This window comes from Scaptodrosophila lebanonensis, unplaced genomic scaffold (genome assembly GCF_003285725.1).
Source record: "Scaptodrosophila lebanonensis strain 11010-0011.00,11010-0021.00 unplaced genomic scaffold, SlebRS2 tig00000053-arrow-pilon, whole genome shotgun sequence".
NCBI lineage: Eukaryota > Metazoa > Arthropoda > Insecta > Diptera > Drosophilidae > Scaptodrosophila > Scaptodrosophila lebanonensis.
The window spans coordinates 9,105,132-9,133,082 of NW_022060548.1; the positions used below are offsets into that span (position 1 = coordinate 9,105,132).

At 36.9% G+C, this 27,951-nt stretch overlaps 1 protein-coding gene across 1 annotated transcript in view; it reads right to left on the bottom strand.

Annotated features, from left to right (window-relative positions):
* Positions 1 to 27,951, bottom strand: part of LOC115623929 — a 79,888-nt gene that overhangs the window by 25,982 nt on the left and 25,955 nt on the right. The window contains exon 4 of the mRNA XM_030518488.1: positions 12,721 to 12,820. Within this exon, the coding sequence (XP_030374348.1) occupies positions 12,721 to 12,820 (100 nt within the window). The remainder of the gene's footprint in view (positions 1 to 12,720; positions 12,821 to 27,951) is intronic.

Genomic DNA, 27,951 nt, shown 5'->3' on the forward strand with positions numbered 1-27,951 from the left:
GATAACACAAATAATTTGACAGACATTTTTTTCCTCTCAGCTGTAAGTAAATTTGTATTTTTTTGTCTGAAGATGATTTTAGCGTTAAGGTGTTTTGTAGGTTATACTTTGTTACTTATAAAATTGCCGTCGTATTGAAAAAAAAAATACAGCGAAAAAAAGATATTTCTTTTGATAAAAATTCCATTACCCCCAAAATCTACATACTTCCTTATTTTTGCCTAATTTCACTATCAACATTAGAATTTTTAATCTTCTTAGCATTTTTATCTTTATAGTCACTGAAAAATATTAGAGTCGCATTACAACTAAGCTCTGAATTTAAGAAAGAAACTGCTTCGCCTTGGAATGTTTTTTTTTTTTTTTCAATTTATATTATTGATTTGCTTTTTTTATTATTTATTTATGAAGTTTTATAATTTAAAATGTGTTAATTTTTGAACCCTGCACTTTGTGCTAAAAAATGACTTTATTAAATATTGTAGTCCTTAAAAAAGTGTTGCCAAAAAAGGAAACATCTGCATGTAACTAGTTTATGATTCTCAGCTCGATAAAGCAACAGTCTGCACAAACGATGACGGCGCCCATAAAATCAGCAAAGTCATAAAACTAATGCCTCTAACACATATAGACGCCATAGTCGCTCTAGTCAGACGACTCTGCTTTGCTTATGCAGCCCATAAAATGAAATGCAAAGGCCATAAACCACACGAAGGTGGGGGCGTGGGTGACCGGCAAAATGCTGCCGGGTATGCAGACTCATGCTTAATGGCAGATTTCGAGCTCAATCATAATTTATGAACTGGTTGCAATGTATGGGGTCGAGCTGTCAAAACTCTTTCAGGCATTTTATGAACTTGGCCCGCCCTAAAGGGCTAAGGTATGAATTAATTGAATGAAGGGAACGAATAGTGTTAAGTGGTTTTTAATAAACGTATATTACGAATATGCTGTGTTGTCAGTAATTGGTTATTAATTAGGGGATTAGGCTAGACATAATGGAGTGAAGATTTTATTTTAATGGATCTGGAGAACGAGAAGAGGTGCTGAAGAGGGTGCAGAAGTATGCTCACAATTAATGATAAAAAATGTGACGTTAAATGCATAAATCGAAAATATAAGTAGCATTGAAGCACTACTATCGCTAGAAACATCCTGTACGAGTAATAGCAACATGGCTGCAATACAAATGTTGACGCAACATGGTTGTTTTGGCAGCTTAAATGTTGCCGCAACTTAAGGCCCAAATATTTGAGCTGCAAAAATAATGGAATACTTGTATAATGAATGTACGAGTGTGCGAAAAAAGTGGGGAAAATAGTGAAAATGGAATTAAGCAAGCCCGAAAAAAATTAACTATGTATGTAAATAAAATGGTTGTCAGTCTGTATTATGGACGCAGCAACCAGAAGCCCAGCGCCAAAAGCGAGTGCATACAATATTTATAAAATTCGTTCAACCTCCCAAGCCACCACACCCCAGACAAAGACACAACCTGTTGTTGTGTCTATGAGTGTGGCTGCTGTTGGCATGTGGCCTTGCCCTGTTTGTTGTTTTTCATTACCAAGGTTGCTTGGCGTGCATTTGTTTTTTTTTTGTTTTTTTTTTTGCTGGCCTGCTTGAAATTTCAGTCAAGCGCCTGTTGTTGTTTTTATAACTGCCTTTTAGGCTTTTAGGCTGTGCCTTGACCCGCTGTCCTAACTCAATTAGGCTGTGCATGCAGCTGAGACGCTAATTAACTGGCTTGACATTTTTTAGACAAGACTTGGACAGCTGTTTCCGCCAAGGAATTGTTGAGTGCATTGCGTTGTGGCAGAGAGGGGCTCCGAACAGAGCTGCAGGTAGAGCAGGATTTGCGAGCAGCTGTTTGCGATTGCAAGTCCTTGGAGGACTCAAAACTGTAAAAGTGGAGGTGCTGCTGCTTGTCTTGGCTGCTGTTTTTCTTCTAAGGAAAGAGCAAATATTGGCCCGACGCATGTGAGCTGAAGTGGAAAATTGTGCAATTACGCAAAGCGCGAAGGATGATGTTGGCGGCGACAACAGCAACAGTTTACATTTTCTTTGCCACATGCGGATGATTTAGGGGTTGAGATATCCCCGACAAAGTTTCAGCGGGCGCTGTGTTTGTGGCAATTTGCATAGTTTTTGTAATAACTGCCGCAGAAATCTGCAAAAAACGTTTTTCATATACGAGTATGGTAAGTCGATGTCATTGCAGCTGCCACGTACATGCCACACTTTTCTGCCGCATCCCCCTCCCTCCCGCTCTCTCACACACACAATCTTTCGCTGCAGTCGTGCGCATTAAGTGTGGAATGCTGAAAACCGAATTGGAAATCGCAGTCAAATACCCATGATGCAGTTATCCTATAGAGAGTGGAGTTTATGAAGTCGGTTCAAATGTTTGCAACTGCGAGAGGGCAACAGTATGGCTGCTTTAGGTGAAGAAATATTTGGAGCTTAGCATAAATGATTAGAAAGTAAATATTAAAGTTAAATATTGAATACATAAGAGTAAATGCAATATTTAACAGAAATTGTATCTTCAGCATACTATATATTAGATGTTGGTATAAATAATATTGTGTTAGTTCTTATGGGGAGGTGGAGCCTGGCTTTGAAGTAGGGCACTAATATGGGGTTAAAAAATTAATAAAAAATTAAAAAATGCGCTCACAGCTAAACATGACAATGTGGGAGCAGACTCTGGCAGTGGACGGCTTAATTAGCGTAAACAATTAGCTTATGTTATAGGATGTTTATGATTTTGAAGTAAGCAAAACAATATTAGGCCCAAGAAAGTTGCAGACAAGTCTATTACAAAAGGAATCTATAAATATTTTAATATTTCAAATAAATATTTATTTCGATGCAACTTGTCATAAAATGCTATTATCTTCAATTCTAGTACATGCGACACTCGTCTACTATGTGGCAGAGTATTTTTGTTTGTTCTATTACCGATACTCGACATGCGTGGGCGAACAATATTCCACATACGCCTCGTGTGACATGTGTTGATTGCATTTCGTTGGTGCGTGCGTGCGTCTGTGTGTGTGTCTGTTGTTGTTATCTCGCTGTCCGCTGCTGCCACTACCTTTTGTCCCCCTCTCCAATGGCTGTCTGGGCACTCAAAGCTCTTAAATAGACGCACAGGTGTATGTATTTCAGCACAGCCATTTATTTTGCATAGAATTTGTTCGCTTTGCTGCATTTTTCAAATATTTTCCATTGCAGATTTTTACTCACTTGACCGGCAGTCAGCTAAAAACTTTCTAACTAACCCAAATATCGGATCCGATCCAAAAATGGTGCTGATGCTGCTGCTGCAGTGTTGGTGGGTCGCGGGTGGCTTCGTATTTATTTCGTTTACGCTTGAAATTCGATGTGCGGTGGAAACGGGTGTTTTTTTTTGTATTCTACGGATTTTGTGTTGCCAGTTTTTGGTGTTATAGTCGCTGTTGTTGTTGCTTTTTATTTTGTGAGTTGATTGTAAATAACAACGCTTGGCTAACCAAGCTCGGTGGCGAAAAAAGCGCAGCAAAAACCGTAGCACCATTTTTATAAAATGTTTGTACATTTTGCCGGTTACTCCACTACACACACACACACACACACACACACACACACACACACACACACACACACACACACACACACACACATACTAATGCCCATTTTTATACAAATTTATATACGAGCATACATAAGCAAACACAAATACAGATATAGTGAGTCAACGTGGACGCAGAGCGGCCACAATTTAAATTTGAGCAGCCACATGAATATTTAAATGTTGAAATGAAAACGCAAAAGTACAAATATGAGTGTGTGTGACTGTGTGTGTGCAGCTTGTATGAATGTGTGTGTAAATGCATGTGCACGGAGAAAGGCAAGCTGTGCTAAGTGTGCGTTTTAACCTCTTCAAGGGACTTAACTTATAATGCGCAATGGAGCGACAGTTTCTGCAGTCTGGCGGCTCATATCGCAGCCACAAAAGAGTTATTTCGTGCATGAGTATCAGGTTGCAGTAGTTGGCCGGGGAGTCAGATAAGCTGACATTTAAATTAAGCTAATTAAGCCGCATGGTGAGGAATGTTGATTAATGTTAAGAAAGGGGCAGCAGGTTCAGCATTCAATTCAACTACTTTATAAACTTTATTTCAGATTCCAAGCACGTAGCCGAGCAGTGTTTTCTATTCTATGCATAGTACTGTAGTAGATTATGTGAATGATTTGAAAGACATTATCTGACAACTTGATCTTATAATTGATATCTCTTAATAGCGAAGTGGCAAATCAGACATAATTTAAAGCTATTTGTCATTTGTTTTCTTACTCTGATGAGTTTTTTGTGTTTGTGCCAAAGACTGTTATTTAGGTGTATATGTATTTAATAATTTGTGTGTGACGAAAAATTAAACTTTCAACATATCCTTGAATACTCGTAGTGTTATTATTATTTACTTATTACTTATTTATTAATATTCTATTCATGTATGTGAAAGACGCGGGTCATTGTGGTTTGAGATTCACAGAACAATTGTACACTGGGCTTAATTTTTTTAGCTGCTTGTCAAAAATGTTAAATAATAAATATCTAAGAAACAATATAAGGGGAGAGATATCTACAATTTCCAAAGCGCTTTTTGTTAAATTTTTAATTTCCTAAACTGGTTTATTATATGATCTTTATTATAAGAATTATGTCGATGACGGCAAAGCCACATTTTTCATAATCTCAGGACTATGGTTCAGTCCTTCTTTTATCTCGTCTCTTTAAGATGTTTCGTAACACACACACATTTCTAAAGAGTTATACTACTCTTCAAAAGTAAGTGGGAAGACATCGCAATTCTATTAATTTCTTTAATTTTAAAGACAACAAGCCGAATTAAATCATTTTTTGAGCGCCAACATTTAATTTTTATGCAACAATGTCCCATGATGGTTCTTAGGGAAACATATATTTAGAAAAAAAAAAACAGTTTGTTGTTATTTAACCATCACCTTAAATGATTTATTTAATACATTTAAGCTAACTGCATCAGCATTATAATATTCATACCCACATGAAATAAATTTTTATTTAAAATACTTTAAGAATGCCATAAGCTTCAAGAGCACATCAAAGTTGCATGCAAGGCCGTGGCATAAGTTAAATTTTACTTAAATATTAACACGCTGGGGAGTAAATACAGACACGTTTACACGCACATGCACGCACACAAGCATATTGGCATAAGGCAAGGGAGCGAGCGAGATGACGAGACATTAAAATTAAGTCATAATTCACTTAACGTCTCTGAAAGGCAGCTGGCAATATCAACAACACGCAGGCATGCACACAGACGCACACACACGCACACACAACCGCACATACATAGTCAGGCACTTATTGTTGTTGCTTCCATTCACAGGCAGGCGAGCGACGCTTGCGCTGCAAGTTATGCTACACTTTTTATGATGCGTTTTTGATAGGTATTCTTGTATTACTTTTTACTTCGGTCAAAGGGCATCATTGTAAATTAACAAAAAAAAAAAAAAAAAAAAAAACTGCATGCTGTAATGTGTGCAGTATTTGTAGGGTAAATGAAATTTTCATATAAATTTGCTATCTTCATGCATTAAACTATGAAAACAGAAACAGAAGCCTCGTTATTTAGTATCACAAGTATTTTATCTTGCTCAAGAGGCTTAACTTGCATTTTTTTCGAATATATAAACTCTAACACTCTTCCTAAGTTCCTAAGTTTCATAAACTTTGAAATATCAATAAAATATTACTGATACCAAAACATGTTTTTACTATATTCGAAAAGATCTCCACAAACACGGCTTATTTATTATTCTAAATTCAAAATGTTATCATTAAGTCTTCAGTCTGATCTGTTTTGCTCTAAAATACTCCCTTCATTTGTATACTTGTAGTCGTTTATACGCTTCCCATGTACAAATTATCTGCAATTGAAGCTACGCCCAAGTGGTTTTGAAATTAATTTTGTGTCTCTGTATTGCGGGTATTTGGGGCAAAACTTTGTTGTCGCATTGAAATATTGCAATGGCATTTGAAGTGAAATCGAAATTCTTGTTGCCGCCTTGTTTGCGAGCTTCCACAAAATGGATGTACGAGTACATTGAAATGCAATTAAAGTTGAAAATTGCTTTTGTGCCATACAATTTACATAATGCTCGATATAATCTTTATGAAAGTTTCCTCCTAGTTCAATTGAGCTGCTTGATTGAGTGGATGTCGCCCTATTGCGAATATTCCTCCCGTAGTTGTTGTTGATTTCGTTGCCATTTTGTCGTCGCCAGTTGTTGTCTGTTTTGTAGCTGCAAACCTTGTATACTCGTACCATTTTTTGCATCTATTTTTCTTAGTCCCTTGAGGCACGCTGAATAGGGTGGGGGAAATTGCTAAGAGAATGTAAATTGCAAAAGATAGCGTGAAGTGCAATTGCAACTGCTTGCGTTCATGATTGGACATTGCAAATACATGGCTATCGCCGATACAAAAGACTCTGCATCGACAGCTCCAATCAAAGTAATAAACATGATGTTAAAGGCCTTTGAGTGCATGCTTCACGTACTTAAAGTTGTTAAAACAGTTTCTGAAGTTGTTCGTTATTTGGCATTAACAGTCTTTTGCATACATTGTTGGCCTACTTTCTTAAAGCTTCTGAATTCAGCTATTGAGACACTATTTTTATAATTGCAGCTAAGAAGTGAAATAAATTTGAGAAAGAAAAGAGAAAGAAAGAGAAAAGAAGCCAACTTATGAGGTGAGGGAAGAAATTACTAAAGCAGAACAAACCGTCTGAAGCATTCGTGACAGAAAGCAGATTGTCTGCATTTGATGTACAAATTACAGTGTCTGTCGCGCAGTTGATGATTCATTTTCTTTATTTGCAATGAAATTCATGTTCATTTCTATGGTCCTGCACATGGCATTGTATAAGAGGAAAGCACCTATTTTTTACGGACACAGCTCCATTAGCAAATCATACATAAAATGTCCAGAGCCAACAGCAAACGCGCCATGCTTTGTAAACTCAAACGGCAGCTAATTATGTTGTCATAAAAAGGACAACTCAGAAGCCACTAAAAAAAATGTTATGTTGATGCAAAATTAAGGCTCTAATCTATGGCCATTTGCTCCAAAAGTCTGCGTGCCCAGCAATGTTAATTGTTAAGCACTTGAGATTAATGTCAGTGTCAGAAAAATGTATGACTTGAGAAGCAAGTGTGCTGGCTTTGTGCGTGCCTAGCCGTGGTCTGGCAGTCGTGTTTATTGGCTATTTATAGACAAAGATGTGCGTCATTATTCATATAAATGTTCGGACCATCTTCGCTTTTATGAGTGACTTCTTTTTGCCACTTCCGTAGTCGGCACAGTCCGCATAAATCAAGGGAAATGTGAAGTTTTGTTTGTGTGGCCCCAAAGAGTGTGGAGTGTGGGGGGGGGGGGGGTGACTATCAAGTGTGCCCTAGAGCCTGCTTTTGGAGTGGGAGTGTTGCTGAGGGCAGTTGGGCCCACTACTGGGCTTTTAACTGCACATCTGTGACTTGGCCCTGTCCGGCAGTCGGCCACTGATTGTGTGTAGCCTCAGTGGCACGTACTTTGGTATCCGAAAAAAATCGAAGTAAGCATACATTCAGATACATGTGAACAGTAAGCATTCGATGCTTACTACTGCTAAATTAAAGCAATAATCATGAGCTGCATTAACCTCAAATTTTTAACAATAATGCAATGACAACTGCATCCATTTTTGCATTCACGCCAGCCTGCATAGAGAGTCGTCTTGGCATACTACGAGATTATTAAACCAACAACTGATTTCTTTTTTGTAATTTCTATCAAATTTCAAGCAGCTTTATATCATTTTGAAGCTTAACTGCCGCACAAGATCACATAACTCCATGCTACAGTGCTTATAGAAAACTTATGAGAAACTAAATACCTTTTCCCTTTAAACTGGTTTTAGAAACCATTATAATATAGAAACAGATGCACTGAACTGTATGGTTCGATCTCTCGAATACTTTGGAGATTTGTCTGTGAAGCACTTTTAAACCAAAACTGGTTTTCGAAAGCCACGTTGTATTTATTTTTGAATATGCTAGCAATTGCTTTTGGAGCTATTGAAATTACTTTATTTGGTGTTAACTGAACCGATCATTTCAAGAATGATCAAATGATTTGATCAGTATTGTTGGGGTTTGTTCCAACGCCAGACTGGGGCATTTATGTTTGGAATTGAAAGCTGAATAAATTAAAAACTATCTACATCGAATGAAGCTCATTTGAGGCACCAACAGATAGTTCTTAAATGTAGATATGTCGATTTATTGGGTATCTCTTTTTTTAAAATAACTTTTTAAATATGCAGATGCTTAGGTAATCTAAAACAGGATAACAGAGCAACTGCGTATTTAAAAAGTTATTTAAAAAAGAGATACCAAATAAATTGGCATATCTACATACATTTAAAATATTTGTTTCGGATTACCTAAACCCTAAACTTTGCTTTCACTAATTAGTGGCCCTTTGTCGAGTACGCACTGTAGCTTGAAATGTATAGTTGTGTGTCAGTGCCCCGCACATATGGTTGTGCGTGCTGCGCCTTTGCGCCCAGGACTCGCCATTGTTCCGTTTGCTTGCTTGTTCTGTTTGCCCGCCGGTGCAATGCATGGCCGTGCATGGCTGTGCATGGCCGTGCATGACTGTGCTTGACTGTGCTTGTGCGTCTGTCCATTGATTGCCTGCGCGTTTAACTGCTCTCTGACAATGGCCCATCATATAGTTATGAGCTCTCAATTTTTGTTTCTTGCTGTATTCTTTTTTTTTCTGTTTTTTTTTTTGGTTAGCTTTGATTCTGACGTTACGTGTTTGGGGTCTTGGGCACGGTCGTGACAAAGACTTTGTAGTCTTTGTAGTTATGGGTTGTAGTTGCTTCAGTTACTGTTATAGTTCTTGCAAATACTCACTTGCCTGGCACTTGGCTGGCAAGCACATTTACATTTACTATACATTTCCATATACATTCTGTTCGCTTCCACCACATATCTTAGCTATTTTGGTTGGCTTGCGTGTGTGAGGGCTCTTGGCGTGTTGTCTTTTGTTGTTTTGCTTGTCTTATTTTATAACTTTGTTTTTATACATTTTTCAACTGCTGTCACATAATTTTCAACTTGTTTTGCTCTGGCTCTGGCTGTGCGGTTAAAGCTGTTCGGGGTCAACAAACTTTCGACAACTTGCAACAAACTTGTTTACACACAACTTAACATGACTTCGACAGCTTATTCAGCCAATTTGTTGTCATTGTCATTGGGAATGGGAATGGGCTGTTGAATTTTAAAGAACATGCGCCAACAACGTGATGGCTGCTAGTCATCAGTTAGTTAGTCGCTCAGTTAACCTAATAAACGGTATAAAAACGTTGCCATTCATGGGTGTGTGTGTCTGCTTTTCGCCTTGTCGTATGCTATAAAAATTTTACTTTATTACCAAGAGCTCAGCTGCTTAATTAGTAACGACATCGTAGACGCGACGACTGAAAGCTGTCAGCCCTACAGAGCACAGGATATTACGGTTTTGCTGCGAAGTTTGCACACTCAAGGGGAATATATGTTTGGGAATGGCATAATAGGGAGAAGCAATGCATCTGGAAGACTGCAGAAAAACTTGTATAATGTTATTTAATTAATCTTGTTATATAGTAATAATTCAAGAGTGGCAGTTGTTCTTTAGCTGGATTGAAATGCAATTATTTGATACTATATTGCAGAAAAATATTATAAATAGTTAAAATAATGGTTACTAAAAGTAAAGAAAACAAGAATAAACTTCAAAACAGCTATATCATAAAATTAATTGGGGATAGAAGAAATTATTTCGAAACAAAAATTTTCAATATAAACAGAAAATTAAAATAAATTTAATGAGAAAAAGTTAGTCAAGCAAAAATTAAAAAAAAAAATACAACTAATCTTTATAATGCTCCCTCTATTAGAATTTTTATAGATAATTAATGCTGATAAAGCAGTCAATACCGATTTACAAATGCTGGATTTAAGCATCTGTGAAGTAAACGAAAAATAATATTAATTGCACCATAATTCCTATTCGATTGGGAATTAGCGAGAGCATTTTATTATCGGCTAACCAACACTCTGGCTTTCCGTATTTTGATTACACATATGTAAGCAGTGTTGGCCGCCATGTTTATCTTGTTGATTAATCTTTAATTGATTGCGGCAGCAGCAATGGCGACAATGACGACAACTTTTTGCTCTTTATTTGTGGGCGTGGTCGGTGGTCGTCTATGATGCTTAAATTAATTAGCAAATGGCTGCGCATAATATTTTTGATCCACATGCAAATGTAAGGCCGGAGGCACAGATTTGAACTTCTGCTAATTGTGGCCGCATGCATGGTGTATGATTAACTTTTCTCGCTTAATTAAATTTCCAGCAAATGTAAATGATTCTCACTCTCTGTGTAGCTTGTTATCTGCCTGTTTGCTTACTCTCAGCTTACTGTCAGCACTTATGCAGACAAACACACCCACACACAAACGCACTGTGGGATGCGGGGGATATTTTTTGGGCAAAAGTAGAAACTGAATGGATTTATGATTGCGAATCCAGTATGAAATATGTTGGGATTTGTTGGGACCGCTGATAATAAAACTGTAATGCGAGACAATATGTTGTAATTTTTGAAACTGGTTGGACTGTAATTTAATTTTTTGTTCGTTCATGAGTAACCTGAGGAATATAAAAAAATTTAATGTGGTGGTTGCTCGTACTTTTGTGTTATTTTTGTTTCTTTTAATATTCATTATTAATTTACTGACTCATTGCATGTGTAATTGTTGTGAAGTTTTTAGTAGGAATTGAGGAACTTCCATTTAATTGCTTTGCTCCTCAATGAAGTAATAGGATTAAAAATCTATATATACTAAGAGGGCTCGCAGAAAGTGCTCATTGAGCTGCTCATATGTTCAAGCTTACGAGCAATCCGTGTATAATGTGTATACAACACAATACAATACAAAATATATCGGCACTTTGCTTCTTAATGGAGTAATAGGAAGAAAAGTCTATATAAATATAATAAACCAGGGATCACAAAAAGTGCTCATGGGCTGCTGATCACACAGAATTAAAAACGAGCAAAATTATAGCTCAGAATTTAAATAAAGGAAAGTAATGAAGAAGCTCAAAAGCATTTGTTACTGCATTATTTTCAACCACTCCTGAATCCTAAAACTAAATAAAACATTCTACATTTTTCTAAAAGTACAAAGAACTGTATATTTTTGATTTTTTTGTAATTGTAATATAATTAGAAAATGTTCAGTAAAAAAGAGCTTAGAAAATATCATATCATTTATTTGAAATGCTTTTCAAATTATAATCGAACTATGTATTTGAAAAGGTCTGCTTTAAGAAATACTTGTATTCCATGAACTTTTCCCTGAAAGAGTTGCACTTGTATCCCATTGTGCAGTGTTGTGCTTAACGTTTGTCATAATAATGTCACCACTAATTGCATTGCGTATACGCACACGTGTGCTTAGCCTAGACATGAACGGCAGGAGCCTGGGTGGCTCGGCGGCTGTTGTCTTAATGCCTGGCCCATAATTTGGCATTACCCAGCGCGAGTCCGCCGTTGGCCCCATCGGGTGCTTTAGTATGTGTTTATTTAACATTTATGCGGCTGCCTTAGCTATAACATGGTCATAACATGGCTCTCTCAACTAGAGCTGGGCGAGTCATTCAAAATGTCGACAGAATCACGCATATTCACGACACGAAAATAATTATCGCATTGACATATTTTTCTTTTAATTATTTAATTTTAAATGTGGCGGTTAGACTCGATTTAATGAATTTTTGTAAACGAATGAGTTTTGGAATTTTGGCAAGGTCGTGAATGTTACACGAATTTCAAGAACATTTTATCACGCTCCGCCCTAGTCTGAACGGACGCCATGAATGGGGGATGCTGGACTGTCATCTTGTTGTTCAGATACTGCAGCGGCTGCTGCTGTTGTTCTTCTTAATAATGATGATTAAAGTTTGCCTTTATACTCAGCTGTGGGCAAGTATGTGCAGATGAAACACTTGTGCTTGTGTTTGTATGTGTGTGTCTGTTTGTTAATGCCCAACAATTGCAATTGTTGTAGTAATTACAAGCAGGGAGGCAAATTTGCAAGTCGAGTGCATAGCTTAGGGCGTCTATTGTTGGCTGATATTGCCGCTGCTTCTTGGCCTTAGTCTGTCGACTTGTAGTAGACAACAAAAGTAACAGCAGTCAGCATAAAAATGCAAGCCATTTGCAGACCATTTAAAGCCAGCCCCCAGCTCCTGGGGTGCATTTGCATTGTTAGCGGATTTGTAGCTTGATAGCTGGGCTGCTTGGGCAGTTCCGTTTCAGGTAAGGTTAAGGGCTGCCATGTTTATGGCTGCAATTATTTTCAATTTCAATTTTGGCAACTGCAGACAACTGCCATTGACTGAGCTTGATTGCTTTTTTTTTTACCTGACCTGGTAGCGCCTTCTGCATATTAATGCCGTCTGTCGCTAAAGCGCAGACCGTTCTGCCAATGACAACAGCTATTAAAATTATCAGCTATTAAATCGAAAATGAACCAAGCACAAAAAAAGTCCCGAAAAAAATAAACGAAATGCCAAAAGCACACTTACCACCCACATAGATGTCAACCTGGGTCCAATTCAACTTGCTGGCAATGCTCTGTACGGCGAAGGAAATGGCTTCAAACGATGGCAGAAAATTGCTGGAGATCTGCAAAGGTAAGATAAGTGAGGGGTGTTAGTGAGAGGCTTTAAATTAAACGTGAAAACGCCTATAAAGTGCTGAAATGGTCGCCTTAGCAGGCCCATTAGAAATCTGGTTAGGGAAGTCAGTACTGCTTGACTGAAAATAAATACATACATATATTCACAAAATTCCTAAATTCCAAAACTAGTTGTTTACATACATAGTACATATTTGTGAATTTCTCTTTAAAGCTTACTAATTAAATATTTTAATTTCCCAAACATGTAATGGAACACTTGCGAATTTATTTTAATTATCGTAAATTTCCTAAGCTATCAATTCATAATTCTTATCTTAAATATTAATTGCCGAATTCAGAATATCTGTGAACTCGAAAATTTTATTTAAGACCAAACAAAAGGCAGAGAATTTTTGTAGTTCCTGTCATTTTATTACTGTACAAACATCAGCAATATGCAAAGTTTAGCAAAATATTTAAATTTTATTCACATATTACTAGCTCTTTGTAAAAAAGAAAAAAACAATCCAACAATCTCTAAACAATTCGACGGTTTAACTCTGCAAAGAAGCTTCAAACACACTTACTTAGTAAGTATGTTGAAGAACCAAGTAGGAGTCTAATTTATTTAAAGGAAGCGCCTACTTAGGAAAAGATGCACACAGAGTTTGTTTGTCCCAGCTCTTACTGTTTTAAAGATCCTTGCATTCATACAGATGGACAATGGACATTGGAATACTATCTATGCTGATTAAGAATATACTATATATATATGTTGAAATTGTGTTACAAAAGAACCCTTTTTTTCAATTAAGGAAAACAAAGTCATATCTCTATTATAATTCACCATCATTTAATTAACTAGTGTAAAAAAATATATATTTTGCATTTACAACACAGTGGACGTTAAGCAAATGGTCGATTTGTGGGATATATGAGCTGTTTTTTTGTCGACATGATTTATCAATTAGTTATTTAAAGAGTTGATGTCCATACACATAATTAAATTAATTTCAATCTTCATTTAATTTTTGTGATTTTTTGTTGTTATTATTGTATTTTAATTGACACTGAATAATTGACAGACGGTGATATTTCGATTTTTTCGAAACAGTCTGTTTTCACTCAGTACTAATTCACTCATGGCAAATAATTTGCTCATAAATTCTTTAATTATACAAAGAAATATTTAAAATAGCTGTATTTCTGTAACATTTTTGTGGCTGTGGTACTAGAAATTCTACAGTTTTTGTATTGAAACTTAAGTGCTTTCGATTATGAAGTGGGAACTTGATATATTTCCTGCCTTTTCATATATTTCTTGAGCTTTATGTCGAACATACTCGTATATTTATATTTATCATTATATTAATTAAAATAATAGTTCTTGCTAACGTCTGTATCAACCAGTGTTCCCTGTACCATATTATGTATTTAACTATAAATCTCTCGCTTTAAATTGTGTGTGCATTGTTGGCCATTTAATGTTGTTTTGAGTTTCTCTTTTTGTCTTTTGCACACTTGAAAATTGCGCTTTTGTTTTTCCAGCTCTCTACGCTGCTCCCTGTCCTTCACCCACCCACTGTGTCTATTGTTTAACGGCAAATAAGAGGCAAACAGGCTGACAGACATTAGTTGGCTGGTTTGTTAAAGCCAAATAAATTAAATGTTCCAGCAATTAACATTGTTTGTTCTCTTGTAGACAAAGCAGAGGGCCACTTAAGTAACACCTTAAGTTTCCGAACTAATGCGAATGTCAAGACAGATATAAGAGTAGCTAGAGAGTAGGGATTTATATTTATAAATTAACTTGTACATCAAATTATTAATACATGCTTGGACCTGACATTTACGAGACTACAAGTATGCCTCTGCTAGACAATTCAATCATGTTTAATCAAAGCATTAAACTCGATAAATGCGCACAGATAAGGCCATCATGTGTGTGTGGGGCTGTCAAGCTTCAATCAATAATGTGGACCTCATCAGCATCCTCATTGCCACGACAAGCTTAGGCATAAAAGTGCCCTTTTAGTTCTGACTGCCTGTCTGCCTACTTGCCTGCCTGCCTGACATCCTCAACTCTCACGCTTACTCTCGATCTCGCTCGTTGTCTGTCTGTCCTTCGACGCACAGAAAGGAACAAAAAAAGCCAGCAAAAATATTCGATTTTGTATTGCCATTGATGTGGGGCCAAGCGATTTAAGTTCTGTACCTTTTTGACCTTTTGGCAGCCGTTCTGCCGCTCTGACGCTTGCCGCTTTGCCGCCTGTCGATTCTCACATTTTCTTTGGACTCATTTGTGCAAAGTTGTTGGCTTGATTTGAGCTTCGCCTGGACAGCTGCTTCATTATTTTGACAGACGAAATAAATTGAAAAACGTTAGGCCCATGCCCCTGTAAGTGTGTGTCTGTGTCTGTGCCTGTGTGTGTGCAGGTAGAGCTACAATTTTCTACAAAATTGAATTTGAAGCGTATTTCGTTTGGTATAACAACGGAAACAATCAGCTACGGCAAGTGGGAGCCGAAGTGTGGGGGCAGAGCAGCTGATGTGATTAGACATTTTCTTTTCTTTCTTTCTTTCTTTATTTCCCTTCTTCGTTTGGGTTGTTGATTTGATGTGCCTTTGTGACACATCAGCATGCCATAATGGCGTTTATGAATTTTTGATTTGTGCGCCAATCCATATAGTTGTATAACAATAATGTTAGCAATTGAGCAGAAATCGTTTATTTAAACTGAAATTCATAAGGTTAACGTGAAATGTGTTGATGACTTCAAGAAGCTAATAGCAATAGCTGTTAAGTCGCTCTTTTGTTGATAAAGTTTATGTAAATTATAGAATTTGGCTTCAAAAGTGTATGAAAAAAATAGGTTTCATATTGAAGGCAATTTACAACGCAAACTAAAAGCGGCCAGGTGTGATAGAGATGGGGGCGCTTCTGAAGAATGGACAACAACCGGGCCCAAAATAATTGCCCAAAACAAAGCACTTTATTAGTCTTCAATGGCGAACACAACAGACAAATGGCCAAATACTTCACGATTTAATTACACATAGATGTTTGCGCACTCGAAGTAGAAAAGGGCTCCTTGAAGTTGGTTGCGACAGCCGACAGACAGGAGCTGCTTAGTGTTGGCGCTGAGAGGCTATGGATTTGAATCATCACTATCTTCATTTTGACTAACAACAATTTTACAACTTACAAAATATATCCATTAATATTCTGCTTAATTAATAATGAATTATCGAAGCAGCGAGCATTTGCGTCTACGAAGCAATAATAAATATTTAAAATTAAAGCAATTATTATGCTAAGGCCGAAGCTCATTGTGTATACATTTCATTTGTAATATTAGCACAGCACGGTCCTTAAAGAAAGAGTTCTGCTACTATGTTTAATAAAAAGCTTTACGTTGAAATGCACAATTTATTTTCCATTAAAATTAAACTTACTATATTGTATGTAAATTGTACTAAAGCCACAGCTCTCTTAATTTAAGAATGCAATACAAGTATTTTCCCCATTATTAAAGCTTCATCCGTGAAAATGTGTGGTGAAGACGGATGCAATTATTTGCAATATCAGTTGTCCATTGTTTAAAGCTACTGAATTAAATAAGCATATGATTGGGCTTCGCAAATTCGTTTATTATATATCTTTTGTTCCAAATTAAATGTGCACTTGGTTGAAAGCATTTTCATTTGACTGGGCGGGATGGCGGAGCTGTGTCCTTCAAGCAGACAAAAATAAATGGTCTGCTGTATGCTTGATTCGGAAAACTATCGGTTAGCTCCTTATGCAGTGCACATTTATTACTTGTCACTCTGTTAAGGGAATCGATGCGCCTCGTTTGCCAAAGTGCCATCAAACGCTGTTTGTGTTCAGTGAACGTGCGTGTGAAAACGCAACAAAATGTTGCGCCAATTGTTTCAGCAGCGTGTACAAATAAAACGAGTTAGACTTTGAGCAGAACTTTGAGTACCCTAAGCCCGCCTTTTTCCCCGCCACAGTCATTCAACTAATATCAATCAATTCTATTGCAGCTGTATGATAAAGTGCACTGATTTTGATTAAACTTGTGGCTGTGATGGGGCACTGGGATATCACAACAAAGTTCTTCTATAATAAGGACGCTGCTTTTGGTTGCGTATGGATAAGACAAGTCTACATACAAAAGTTGGCTTCCCTAAGTGCTAAGGTTCAAAAGTTGTCGACGTTCATACAGTCGAACAGAGAGAAACAAGCAGACGGACGAGGATGGACACGTCTCTACCGCTTTGCTGATCATATACGTATAGGTACCTATAATATGTGGTCTGCCGACGATTCTTTCGCCTGTTATATACATTTGGCTGTAGAGCTTTCTAACATACTCTTTAAACTTTCGTGCACACTGTATACAAAATAAAATAAAGGACAATTTTGAGGGAGGGGTGATGGAGAAGGGACTGCAACAGTTTTCGTGCGGCAAGTGCATTTCAGCTGTCTATTGACACAACGTGACCAGCGAGTATTGCCAAAGCATTTACCCCTACCTCGACTGTAGAGGGCACTTGGAATGGAGAGGAGGATGGGAGTACAACCATTGTTGTTCCTGTACTGGTACTTTTGTTTTATTGAGCGTCAAATTGTTAGCACAACAAACTGAGCTAAACTGTAAAGGAATCTATATGAAGCCAATTTTTTAGACAATTTTAATTAATTGTCTATCGAAAAAGAAAAAGAATAGCAAAGTAGAACAGCAGATGATTTTTTTTTTGTATTATAAGCAATCACCACTGGTGATTGCGTCAGTTGGGGAAAGCGTCCTTTTTACAAGTGAACTGTGCTAAGCCGATGCTAAGCCCAAGCCACAAAGGAAAGAAAAATGTTATGCAAAAGCAATGAGCGTGCCAGAATCAACATTAATCACAGTTCAACAAATATTTGACATTTGCCTGCCAAGCCGTGGTGGCCACGTCTATGAGCCTCTCAGTGGCTATGCACTGCAAAAAACTGAGATGTGTACTAAACTTTTTACTTCAATATAGGTAACATTTGATGGAATATTTTTTTTTTGGAATAAAAGTAAGTGGACTTGGGATATCGTAAGCATCTCGTTCCGAATCCTGGACCACTCCTATCCTCAATATTATCGCCAAAAACTTAATAACAACCCAAAAATGTCTCAGTACTTATAATAAATTTTTGAAATAAAATAAAATATAGTTTATTTAATTTATACTTCATCCTTTTGCTAAATATGGTTAAAGATTACCTTAGATATTAATTTAATCAGTACTTTTATCTTAATAATCACAAATAAATTAAAAAGCTTTTGTGAAGCTTCCCAAATACACTCTGTTGTTTATCGTATTTCTCTCTGTGCAGTAATTGAAGTGTGGGTCGAAACCAAAGTCGTGTCGGCTTAGGGCACATGCCTGGCATTTTGTTTGGCTGCTAGGCTACAAGTTCAATCCGCTGGTTGCATAGCGTGGCTAGCCTTTTTCACAATTCGCCGCACAACATCCACAACAACAACAAGAACAACAAAAATAGCAATAGCAACAATCTTTGTATATATAATTTATTTACATGTTAATAATTCATCTTTTAAAGCATGCGAAACGTGTCAAGAGCGTGTCGAGCTCAGGTCGGAAAAAAGTGGCTGAACGCATATGCAATATTTTTCAAAGGCATTATGCTTATGTGTGTACACTATACTTACAAAATTTACTTTGGCTTCTGTGCTTTTAATGTGAAAATGTGATGCGTACATAATTTACATATTTTCAGCTGTGTGCCATGTTGTATGACACACGTGGCGTATGCTTAATATTATGCTACGCATAGCCTGAGAATGCAAGTGGCATGATAATGACATGGGAAAACAATAACAAATGGCACGTGTGTGTGAGTAGGCAACTTTAGCTCTCTCTCTCACACACACATCCGCAAAATGGTAATATTTCATAGTTGAATTTTGAATATTTGAATATATTACGAAGCAGTTTGCTGCCGAAAATGAAAATTGTAATTTCAGATTTGCGAAGCCATACTGGGAGTGAGTTTTAATGGGAAAAACGTTGCAACTATTTATTCAAAAAATAAGTAACAAATATTTAAAAAAATTTCAAGAAAATAGATTAATTAACATGGGAAATGAAGCAATTGGTTAGGCAAAGTATAATTTCAAGTGTGGAAACTCAACTGATTTAGTCCAACAGATAAAACATGTTTCAGCTTTAAAAAGTGTTGAGAAAGGAAGGAAATTTGTGCCTTGATTTAAGTTAGCGTGGTAAAATATTTCCCAAAATATAACCTTGTATTTAAAGTGTAATGTCGTTTGTATTGCCTCATCAAATTGCCTTTTGTCGAATTTTGCAAAACATTTTATTCAAAATAATGGTGGGCCCAAGAAATTGTGAACTTAATGTGTAGGCAGGCAAAGTTTTGGTTCTTCTGAGGAAAACTCATAGCCAACAGCTGCCGCTTTCAGATAAAAATTAATGTGCAAACTCTTATTATATAGTCATTATTATCAATATACAATAAAAGCCAAAAGTTGCTCCAAATGTGTTTGGATCGCTGCTGTCAGGCACTTAATTTACTGTCACTTAACTCAAAATAAATGACCAGAAAACCAGACCAAACCACACCGAACCAACCAACGCAATACGAAAATTTTGGGTACGTGTGAAGCGCTGAAGGAAAGGCTGAACGACATTAAGTGGCCGCAAAGCAGAAGTTGAGCTGACCAGCTTGCTCGCTTAGCCTGCTCGGCAGCAGCATTAGCAAGTGGGATAGAGAGGGGTAGTGGAGAGGGAGTGGGAGGGAGAGGGGCAAGGCAAAATAGTGGCCCATTTTTATTGTGTGCCAAGGCAGCAGAAAGCAACATTGAGGTGCTATAAAGTTACAGCAGCTGCCACGGGCTTTGTTCTTACTTGTATTGTCTGATCAAACTGGCTGCCAGCTTGCCTTACACACACACATACGCATGCACACATACGCGAGCACGTGCACATTCATGCAAATCACATACAAGGAGCACGTGCTGCTATTCTCAATGCCATCGTCCAAATTGTTTTCACTTTCTCTTAAGCACATCGCAAATTTCTGCACTTTTCCCGTTAGTCCTTCCTCTTTGCTTCCTTCCTTCCTTCCTTGAAGCATTTCTGTTTTGCTGTAAATTGAATATGCTTTGAATTGCAGAATGTTTGTTTGATGCCATTCTGCCAATACTGCTACGGAAATTGGTTTTTAATGCGATAAACATATAAACATACGCCTATACATATACTATATGCGACAAATGTTTAGTCCCAAGCGGCAATTCGAACATTTCCACATTCCATTTTAGTTGTTTGGGGTAAAGGGTATACAGCGAGATTGTTTGGACAATTCTTCTCACACTCTGATAGAGACGTAGCGGACCACAAAATATATTCATGTCTGTGCTATTCATTCGCCTGTCTCCTTAACCTTGATAGCTGGAGTTGCTCAACCTTGCATAAATGTGGGGTTTCTTAAGTTGTATATAGACAAGTCCTAATCAAGCAGAAGCAATGCATCGTATTTTCTATACTTACATTTTTTATAATATAATTTGTTAAATTGATGTTCAGCTTACAGCGAATGTTTAAGCAATCTGATATGCTGAACCGTTCAATATTCATATCGACAGTAAAGCCCATTGAGGGTACACTCGTATTGTTAGCTGCCGGCCAAGAGTGCGGTTAGTGGTTTGAAGCAATTTCGGTTTCCTGCAGGGACATCATTAGTTAAAGTAGGGAAGTGTGTGTGACTGAGTCGTTTGCATTACGATTTATGTGCATAGACGAGTTTATGTGGTGTATGTCGTCAGCTTAATTTGAGTAATTTCTGGCGTGCACTCACACATACACACATACATATCTACATATTTACATAGAAGCCAAAAATAGAGCTCATTTAACCCAGCAATCATTTTTCATAGCTGAAGAATACTTTTCGTTTTCGGACTATTAAAATAAATAAATAAAATTAAATCAAAAATTATAAATTAAATGAATTATACTTGTAGATACTATTTTTTCATAAAAGTACGCAAATCACTTTCTTTTTACCAAACAGAACTCTTTTGTTAAAACAAATGTTGCAAATGCAAAAAAGAGATAAAATTGTCGAAAATAAGTTTTTTAAATAATAAATAGAGTTGCTAGAAATTGAAAATAAACACAGTACTTACTATTTTTTCAGCATGCTAGTATAATCGATTTACTGATAAAGAGAGAGATTCTAAAAGTTTGTTTTTCTCCAGAGTATTTTTATAATAATAAAAACAATTAACTAACAGTGCTTACAAAGTATTCAGAAACAATTTAAGCAAGTACATGTAATAGCTATTTAATATCAGTTCTCTATCAATTCATGGCCACAATTCCTGCAGAATTGTCGCTTTGAAGTTAAAAGTGTTATAAGATTGTACTCTATTTGTTTAAAATTCACTTAAAGTAAGCCATTCGTGCCTTCAGATCGCTGAGATGCTTGCTGGGATGTGGCACATAAACCATCCTCAGCCACACACACAAGCACTTCCATATTTTGCTCGTGCTCTGACATTTATTTGATTTGGTTTGTGCGCGGCTTCCACTGTTGGTATTATATATATTTATGTATGTATAGTATATAGAGTTTGGCTTATGTAAACCGATAGCATAATCGGTTGCCGTTGAACAATACGGGGTGGTGGTTTGGTTCAGTGGTTGTGTGGTTATGGTATGAAGCTAATGTGCCTGTGTATTGCCTTCCTTTTAAGGCACGCGGGTACGCCAGACTTTAATCAAATCAAATTGAATTAAAGTTACGGCATGCAAATCCGTTGCAACATCAGCACATTTAATAACATTTTATTATGCAATAAACAGCAGACCCAAAACCAGGCCCAAATGCGAGTACAACACCGAAGGGGCACGCCTCTGACCCAGCGCTTGAGTAGCATTTTATTTTAAAGAACGGGAGAAAAATTTGCCAAAAAATGTGAACCAATTACTTGAATAACATCAGCTTTAGTTGCAGCAACATTGTAGATTTTGTTACGTTGGTGACTTTCTGAATAATTGAGCGTCACATAAATATGCTTATTTCTTACTTTTTTGTTGACCTTTTAAAAAGGTTGGCTACATAATAAGCAAGCATCATTGAATTTGTTATGATTTGTATGTAAATTGCTTTCTGCTTTTGTATGCAACGTTCAGTGTACCCGGGGGCGTATGATTAATGAAATTAGTATGCACAGCTTTCGTTTTGCTTGACGCAACAAAATCTAAGCATAAAGGCGTACTAACGTGGCTTATATTACACGAGCTAAGCAAAAGGCTTACATAATAGCGGCAAGTGGAAACTTTTCTTTCTTCAGCTAATTGTCATTAAAGATGGGCTGACATTTTGCCATAACCCACGCACAGCTGTCAGCTTTGAGAGCTCACCATAACCACAGAAGCGAATAAAAGCGACCATGGCAGCGGCTTAAGATTTCAAAGTGCTGCAAGCTTTGAATGGCAACGTTTCCCACACACAAACATAATATTTAAATATATATGTCTGGAGGCGCATTTCAATAACAACCTTATTATGGATCACATTATATGCTGACCTTTAGTCTTTTGAAAATACAAACAATATGTCTTTTCATAAGCTTTACATAGAATGGCTTCTTAAAGAAGCCCACATTGTATTACACAATTATTTACCTAGGTGGTTGTTTTATTTATTACCGAATGGTAGGGCTGTACTGACTATGATTGCAACTGTTACGAGTTTTATGTGCCTTACTATGGATAACTTTTATGAATATTCTTAAGAATTTCGATTTTAATAACCGCATTCCTACAATTTTATAAATTTCTTATAAATGGCAAATTAATAAAATTTTTAAGTTCTAACTTATGCCTATTGAGTTCAGTGACAAAATATTTGTTGTTAAAGCTAGCAATTGAAATGAAATTAGTTTTTACTGATTAAAATTAATATACAATCACAAAAATGTATAAAAAATGTTGCAATACTTTATTTGAACTCTAGATGAGCGACTGATTCTTAATTTATCAGCTTAAGCAAGTTGGAAAGAAGTGAGAAAACTTAAAAGGTGTGGCTTAAGAAAAATTCCACTTATTTAATTAATTTATTTATAAATCTAAATCTAGTAGATTGCAAATTTTGATTAATTTCTGCATTATATATGAAACATTTAGAGTATAAAATAATTATAAATTATTAATTGTCTGTTAAAATAATACACAATTAAATAATATAAAGAAGAACAACGAAAAATTGCAATACTTGTAATTGCTAGATATTGGTATGGAAATTGCAGAAGTTTTTGCGATAAGGAGGCGAAAATTATATTTTGTCCGAATGCCGCTGCAATATGAACATTTTCTTCATTTCAATTAAGTTCTAATTGAGCAGAGCATCGTTGCAGGATCTGTCAATAAGATTGCAAATGCAGGCTTTTGACGGAGAAACAATGACGGACTTAGCCGATCTAATATTAAACACTAGCGCATAACTCTATACTCTTACATATTCATGTGGCTGCAACTTCGAGCTCAGAATTCATAATTCGGGCAAGAATCACCAACACACTGACACATTCGCAACTTAAAGCGTGACAAGGAAAAAACTGTAGCATACCTGCGGGCGCGCTATAAAATATGCAAGACCCCGAGCATGAGTCGTGCCTCAATTTAGACGCCAGCCACCTGTATTCTGCCAGTTGCCATTTGCCATTTGCCACCTGCCACCTGCCCTCTGCATATTCATGCGGCATTGCTAACCAGGAATGTGGTAAGTATAGGAGTCTGCGTGCGTAAGTATGGGTGCCTGTGTCTGCCTGTGTGTGTGTGTGTGTGTGTGTGTGTATTGATTTGCCGCTTCGAATTGATTTTTGATGCGTATCACGCAAATTAAGAACAATTTCATTTTCATTGCGTTGCCAACACACACAACTCGCCATGTGAGTGGCATATTTGATTGGGTCGACAAAAAACAACACTGACTAACCACACACACACACACACACACACCAACACACAAGAAGGAGAACACTTGAGTGCTGTTAAAGTAGTCACTTGTGTTTTTGACGCTTTTGGCTTCTGGGAGTTACGCCGCCCACGCACATGTAATTTAATGTGAATTACAAAATATGACACATATGTGTGTTGTGTGTGTGTTGAGGTTAAAGGTGAGAAGGTTGGCTTTGGCTGGGTTTTGTGCTGTGTCATCGAGTTGACCGCACGAAGGCAAACCTGCTAATGTTTTTGTGCTTTCGGTTTGCACCCACATAACTCATTCGTCCTCAAAAATAATGACATTAAAATGTGCAGAAACTGACACTTCAATTGCCGCATCGTAAATTAACATCAAATATGCATTATTTGTGTTGAAATTGGAGGCAAATAGCTTTAAAAGCTCTGAATGAAAGCAGAACTGAAAAGTTTGTTTAAACTTCTCGTAACTTTGTGATGCCGAAGGGTATATAAATACATATATGTATGTGAGTAGACAAACTCCCAATGCCAATGGCAATGTTGTTTTAAATATTACTTTTTAATTTGAAGATACACACTGCAAGTTATTTCTGCTTCAACTTTCTATTTAATGAACTCGTGAGGAGGCATTATTTGTGCATTTCTCACTTAAACTCCAATGAATAAAGATGGATGATAAATAGTGTTTATACAAATATTATATTACAACGTTTTTGCTAATTTCTCTTTGTGCTATTTAGCGAAACAGGAACAATAATTAAACAATAAAGAAGACAAAGAACTGACTAACTTTATTCACACATCAGTACAAAGAGTGGAGATGCATTAAATTTAAAGGCCTATAAACCAAAAATAGATGTAGGATTGACATCGACACTGTTGAGAAAGCAGATGTTAACATTTAGTTTCAGTTATGACTTGGTACACCTTTCATATAACAAAATTCTACCAATCGCCTTTGGTGTCAATTTAATAATTTATTGCACATATATCATATAATTCAATTTTTTTGATTTGTTTTAAATTTTTTTTATGTAAATGACACAAATAATCAATTGATTATGAATGAAAAGGTAACCAAACAAAATTGTTATTTTCTGATCTTATAGTTAGTTAGAAGTATTTGGTGAAAAAGCCATATATAGTATAGACGAAAAGATGCACCAATCATACGAGTATGCTTTAAAGTATCATATGTTATTTGTCTGGACTTACGTTAACATTTTGCTTACTATTACTTCATTTATTCTTAAGACTTTTTAAAATATTGTTACTTAATTAGACATTAATTTTAAGGCAAAGGTATTGTTCAATTGACCTCTAAAATTGGTAATCTATTAGGTCTTTTTATTAATTTATATCATTTTCCAAAATGTGTAACAATCCATTAAGGCAAACAATCCACTTAAAGAGCTCCATTATAGATAAGTGTGGTCACACATATATGTCGTAAATTTCTTAGCGGTTTAGTGCCTACATTATCGAGCATTTAATGAGCATTTTAAATGCATTACTTGGCGCCCATTTTGTGGTGCGAGCACATACCGACGCGTCTGTTTTATGTCAAATTGATTATGTTGAAGCTCGGAAGACCACTGGAAATTGCATGAAAGCCAATTGGCTGCAATGTCAGGGAAAGATTTTGCACTTGCGCTGGACGGGTGACTGTACTGGGGGAAGGGCATGCGGTCACGGTACGTTGAACTTGCCTTATCACAGCGACACAATAAAAAAGTGAACTTTGCTTTGTGCGGCAACAGCAACGAACAAAGCTCAATTTACTGTACACATAGCGTATACGCAATATTTGTTACTGCTGTTAGCGAAGCTTTTAGAACTGCAATCAGACGCTGTACAGCACAGCACAGCACTCCTAAGCGACAAACTGTCAAAATGACAGTGACAACAAAGCACAGTGGCATCTTTTACACTTTTCGCAGACAACAAGCCAAAAATATAGATAAGGCATAATATTGTTATTATAGTTTTAAAATGTGATACCGATAGGAAAAGGTAAGTGCGGGGTTCTGTTTATGTATTTATAAACGAGCTAGGGCGAATCACATAATATGAGTTGGTTCCAGAACCATACCGCAATCATCATCGCAAAAGCAAGATATCGAGCTCAAGACTTCTCATAAAAAATAATAATTATTGTCCCACCAAAAACAGATCTTGTATAAAAAAAAAATGTTTTTAAATGTAAAAAAAACTAGCATTATCTTAGCTTAGAAAAGAAAGAGAAGAATCTCTTCGCTCTCAGAGTACAATGTTAGTGTTACCAGAAGAGTACATATTTTATTTAGCCTATTCAAATTATAAAATTCGTGTAAAATCAAAATCAACATTATGTGAATCAATTTTGTGCCATTTTAAAAATGATTTTCTTACACAACTGCAAATACATTTTTTACTCAAGAATGTGACACCTATAGATATATAAATCAAATGAATGATGCAATACTGGCATATTTAATAATAATTATATTGTTTCTCCGATTATTATTGCTAATTTATTTCAGTCAAAGAGCATAAATGTTCCACGGTGCAACGGTGGCGGCGAAACGCTCTAACAGTTACGTTGCAAGTTGTAAGTTTGTTGTCCGCTTGTCACATAAATTTTGGAGAAATGAGAGGGAGAGCGAGAGTGAGTGAGAGAGAGAGAGAGAGCGTGACACACTTACACGACTATACACTTAATTGTGTTTGTGAGCGATGCCTTGCAGTCCTCTCTCTGACTCACAATGGCTGTCATTACGAGGTGGCAATGCACAAGCGATTGTGTAAACTTAACAGCAACTTTAAAGCACGTTAAAGGATGTGTTTAGAGGGCAGCAGTGCCTGAAGTTGGAAAGTCGATTTATAATAATACTTAAGTGCTTGCAAAGCTACCTTCATATTACTGGCTTATTTATCTAAGATATATAACTGATATTTGATTAGTTAGCCAAATTATTACAGCCCTTTTCCACATTTTATCCCTACTGCTTTTATCTGTTCTTATAATGTGCAATGTTTGTAATTGAAATGGTATTTTAAACGCATTAAGCGAGTTTGATTATGAACTTGGCCCATTTAAGTAAAATCAAACTACAAAATGTCAGCGTGTCGGTTGTGGAACAGAAAATATAGCCCGCGCATTCAATTTGAATTTGCCAGGCGATGGGGAATAGCGTTGGCGATGGTGATGACAATGACAACGATGATGAGGATGGCGGACTGCCGACTGCAAGCAGGCGCGTAAACAGCAATCAATCATGCCGTGCATTCAGCCTGCAAGGATGTGCCGGAGCAAGAATACTAAATCAATGTGCGACGGCTGGCCGAAGGCGACAAGCCAGCCTGTCAACGGGCTGGCATTGATGATTGTTTTCAGCCAGAAGGGCCGGAGAGGGTGAGAGAGCGAGGAGCAGTTGGTCTGCTCGACGGAAGTTGGCTCAGCATTTGCATGCATTTTGTTTGCTGTTTATTATTAGCACAGAACCCCACACCTCACAAGCTCCCCCCTCCCCAACTGCTGGACTGTCATTGCATTGTTGCTCCCATTGCTTTAGCATTTCCCTTTTTGCGTCTTCCGCTTGGCAGCTCAACTGAATGCGATTGTCAATTGTCAAGCTGATTGAGTGAAAAGCAAAGCAGAGACAACGATATGTGTGCTATGTAGTATGTGTCTGAGTGTGTGCCTTCTTTGCATTGATAGACTGCACAGCAGACTAAATGACTAACTGACTAGCTGACTAGCTGACTCACGGACTGACTGACATTCTTCCCTCTTGGCCATCACTTGCTTTGCTCCGCAAGGTGTTGGATAAATGCTAAAGCTGCTGCTGCATTTGCGTGCACAGCTTGTGCGAATTTTTTGTTTGTTTATTGCACAAAACATTTATTTGAGTGAATTTGCTTGTCTAGAGCGATTTGCCTGTCGCTTGGCATCGACTGCATTAATCTTCATTAAGTTGTTTGTATGCAGAAGGGACAGCTTAAAGACTGACAACAAAGGCATGCGAGCACCTAATTGTGCGCTCAGTGAGTTGAAATCAAGGATAGTTAGACAATAGAAGTGAAATGAACAAAATGATCTAAATTTGATTGAAAAATGTAAAAAATCTTGCTATAAGAAATC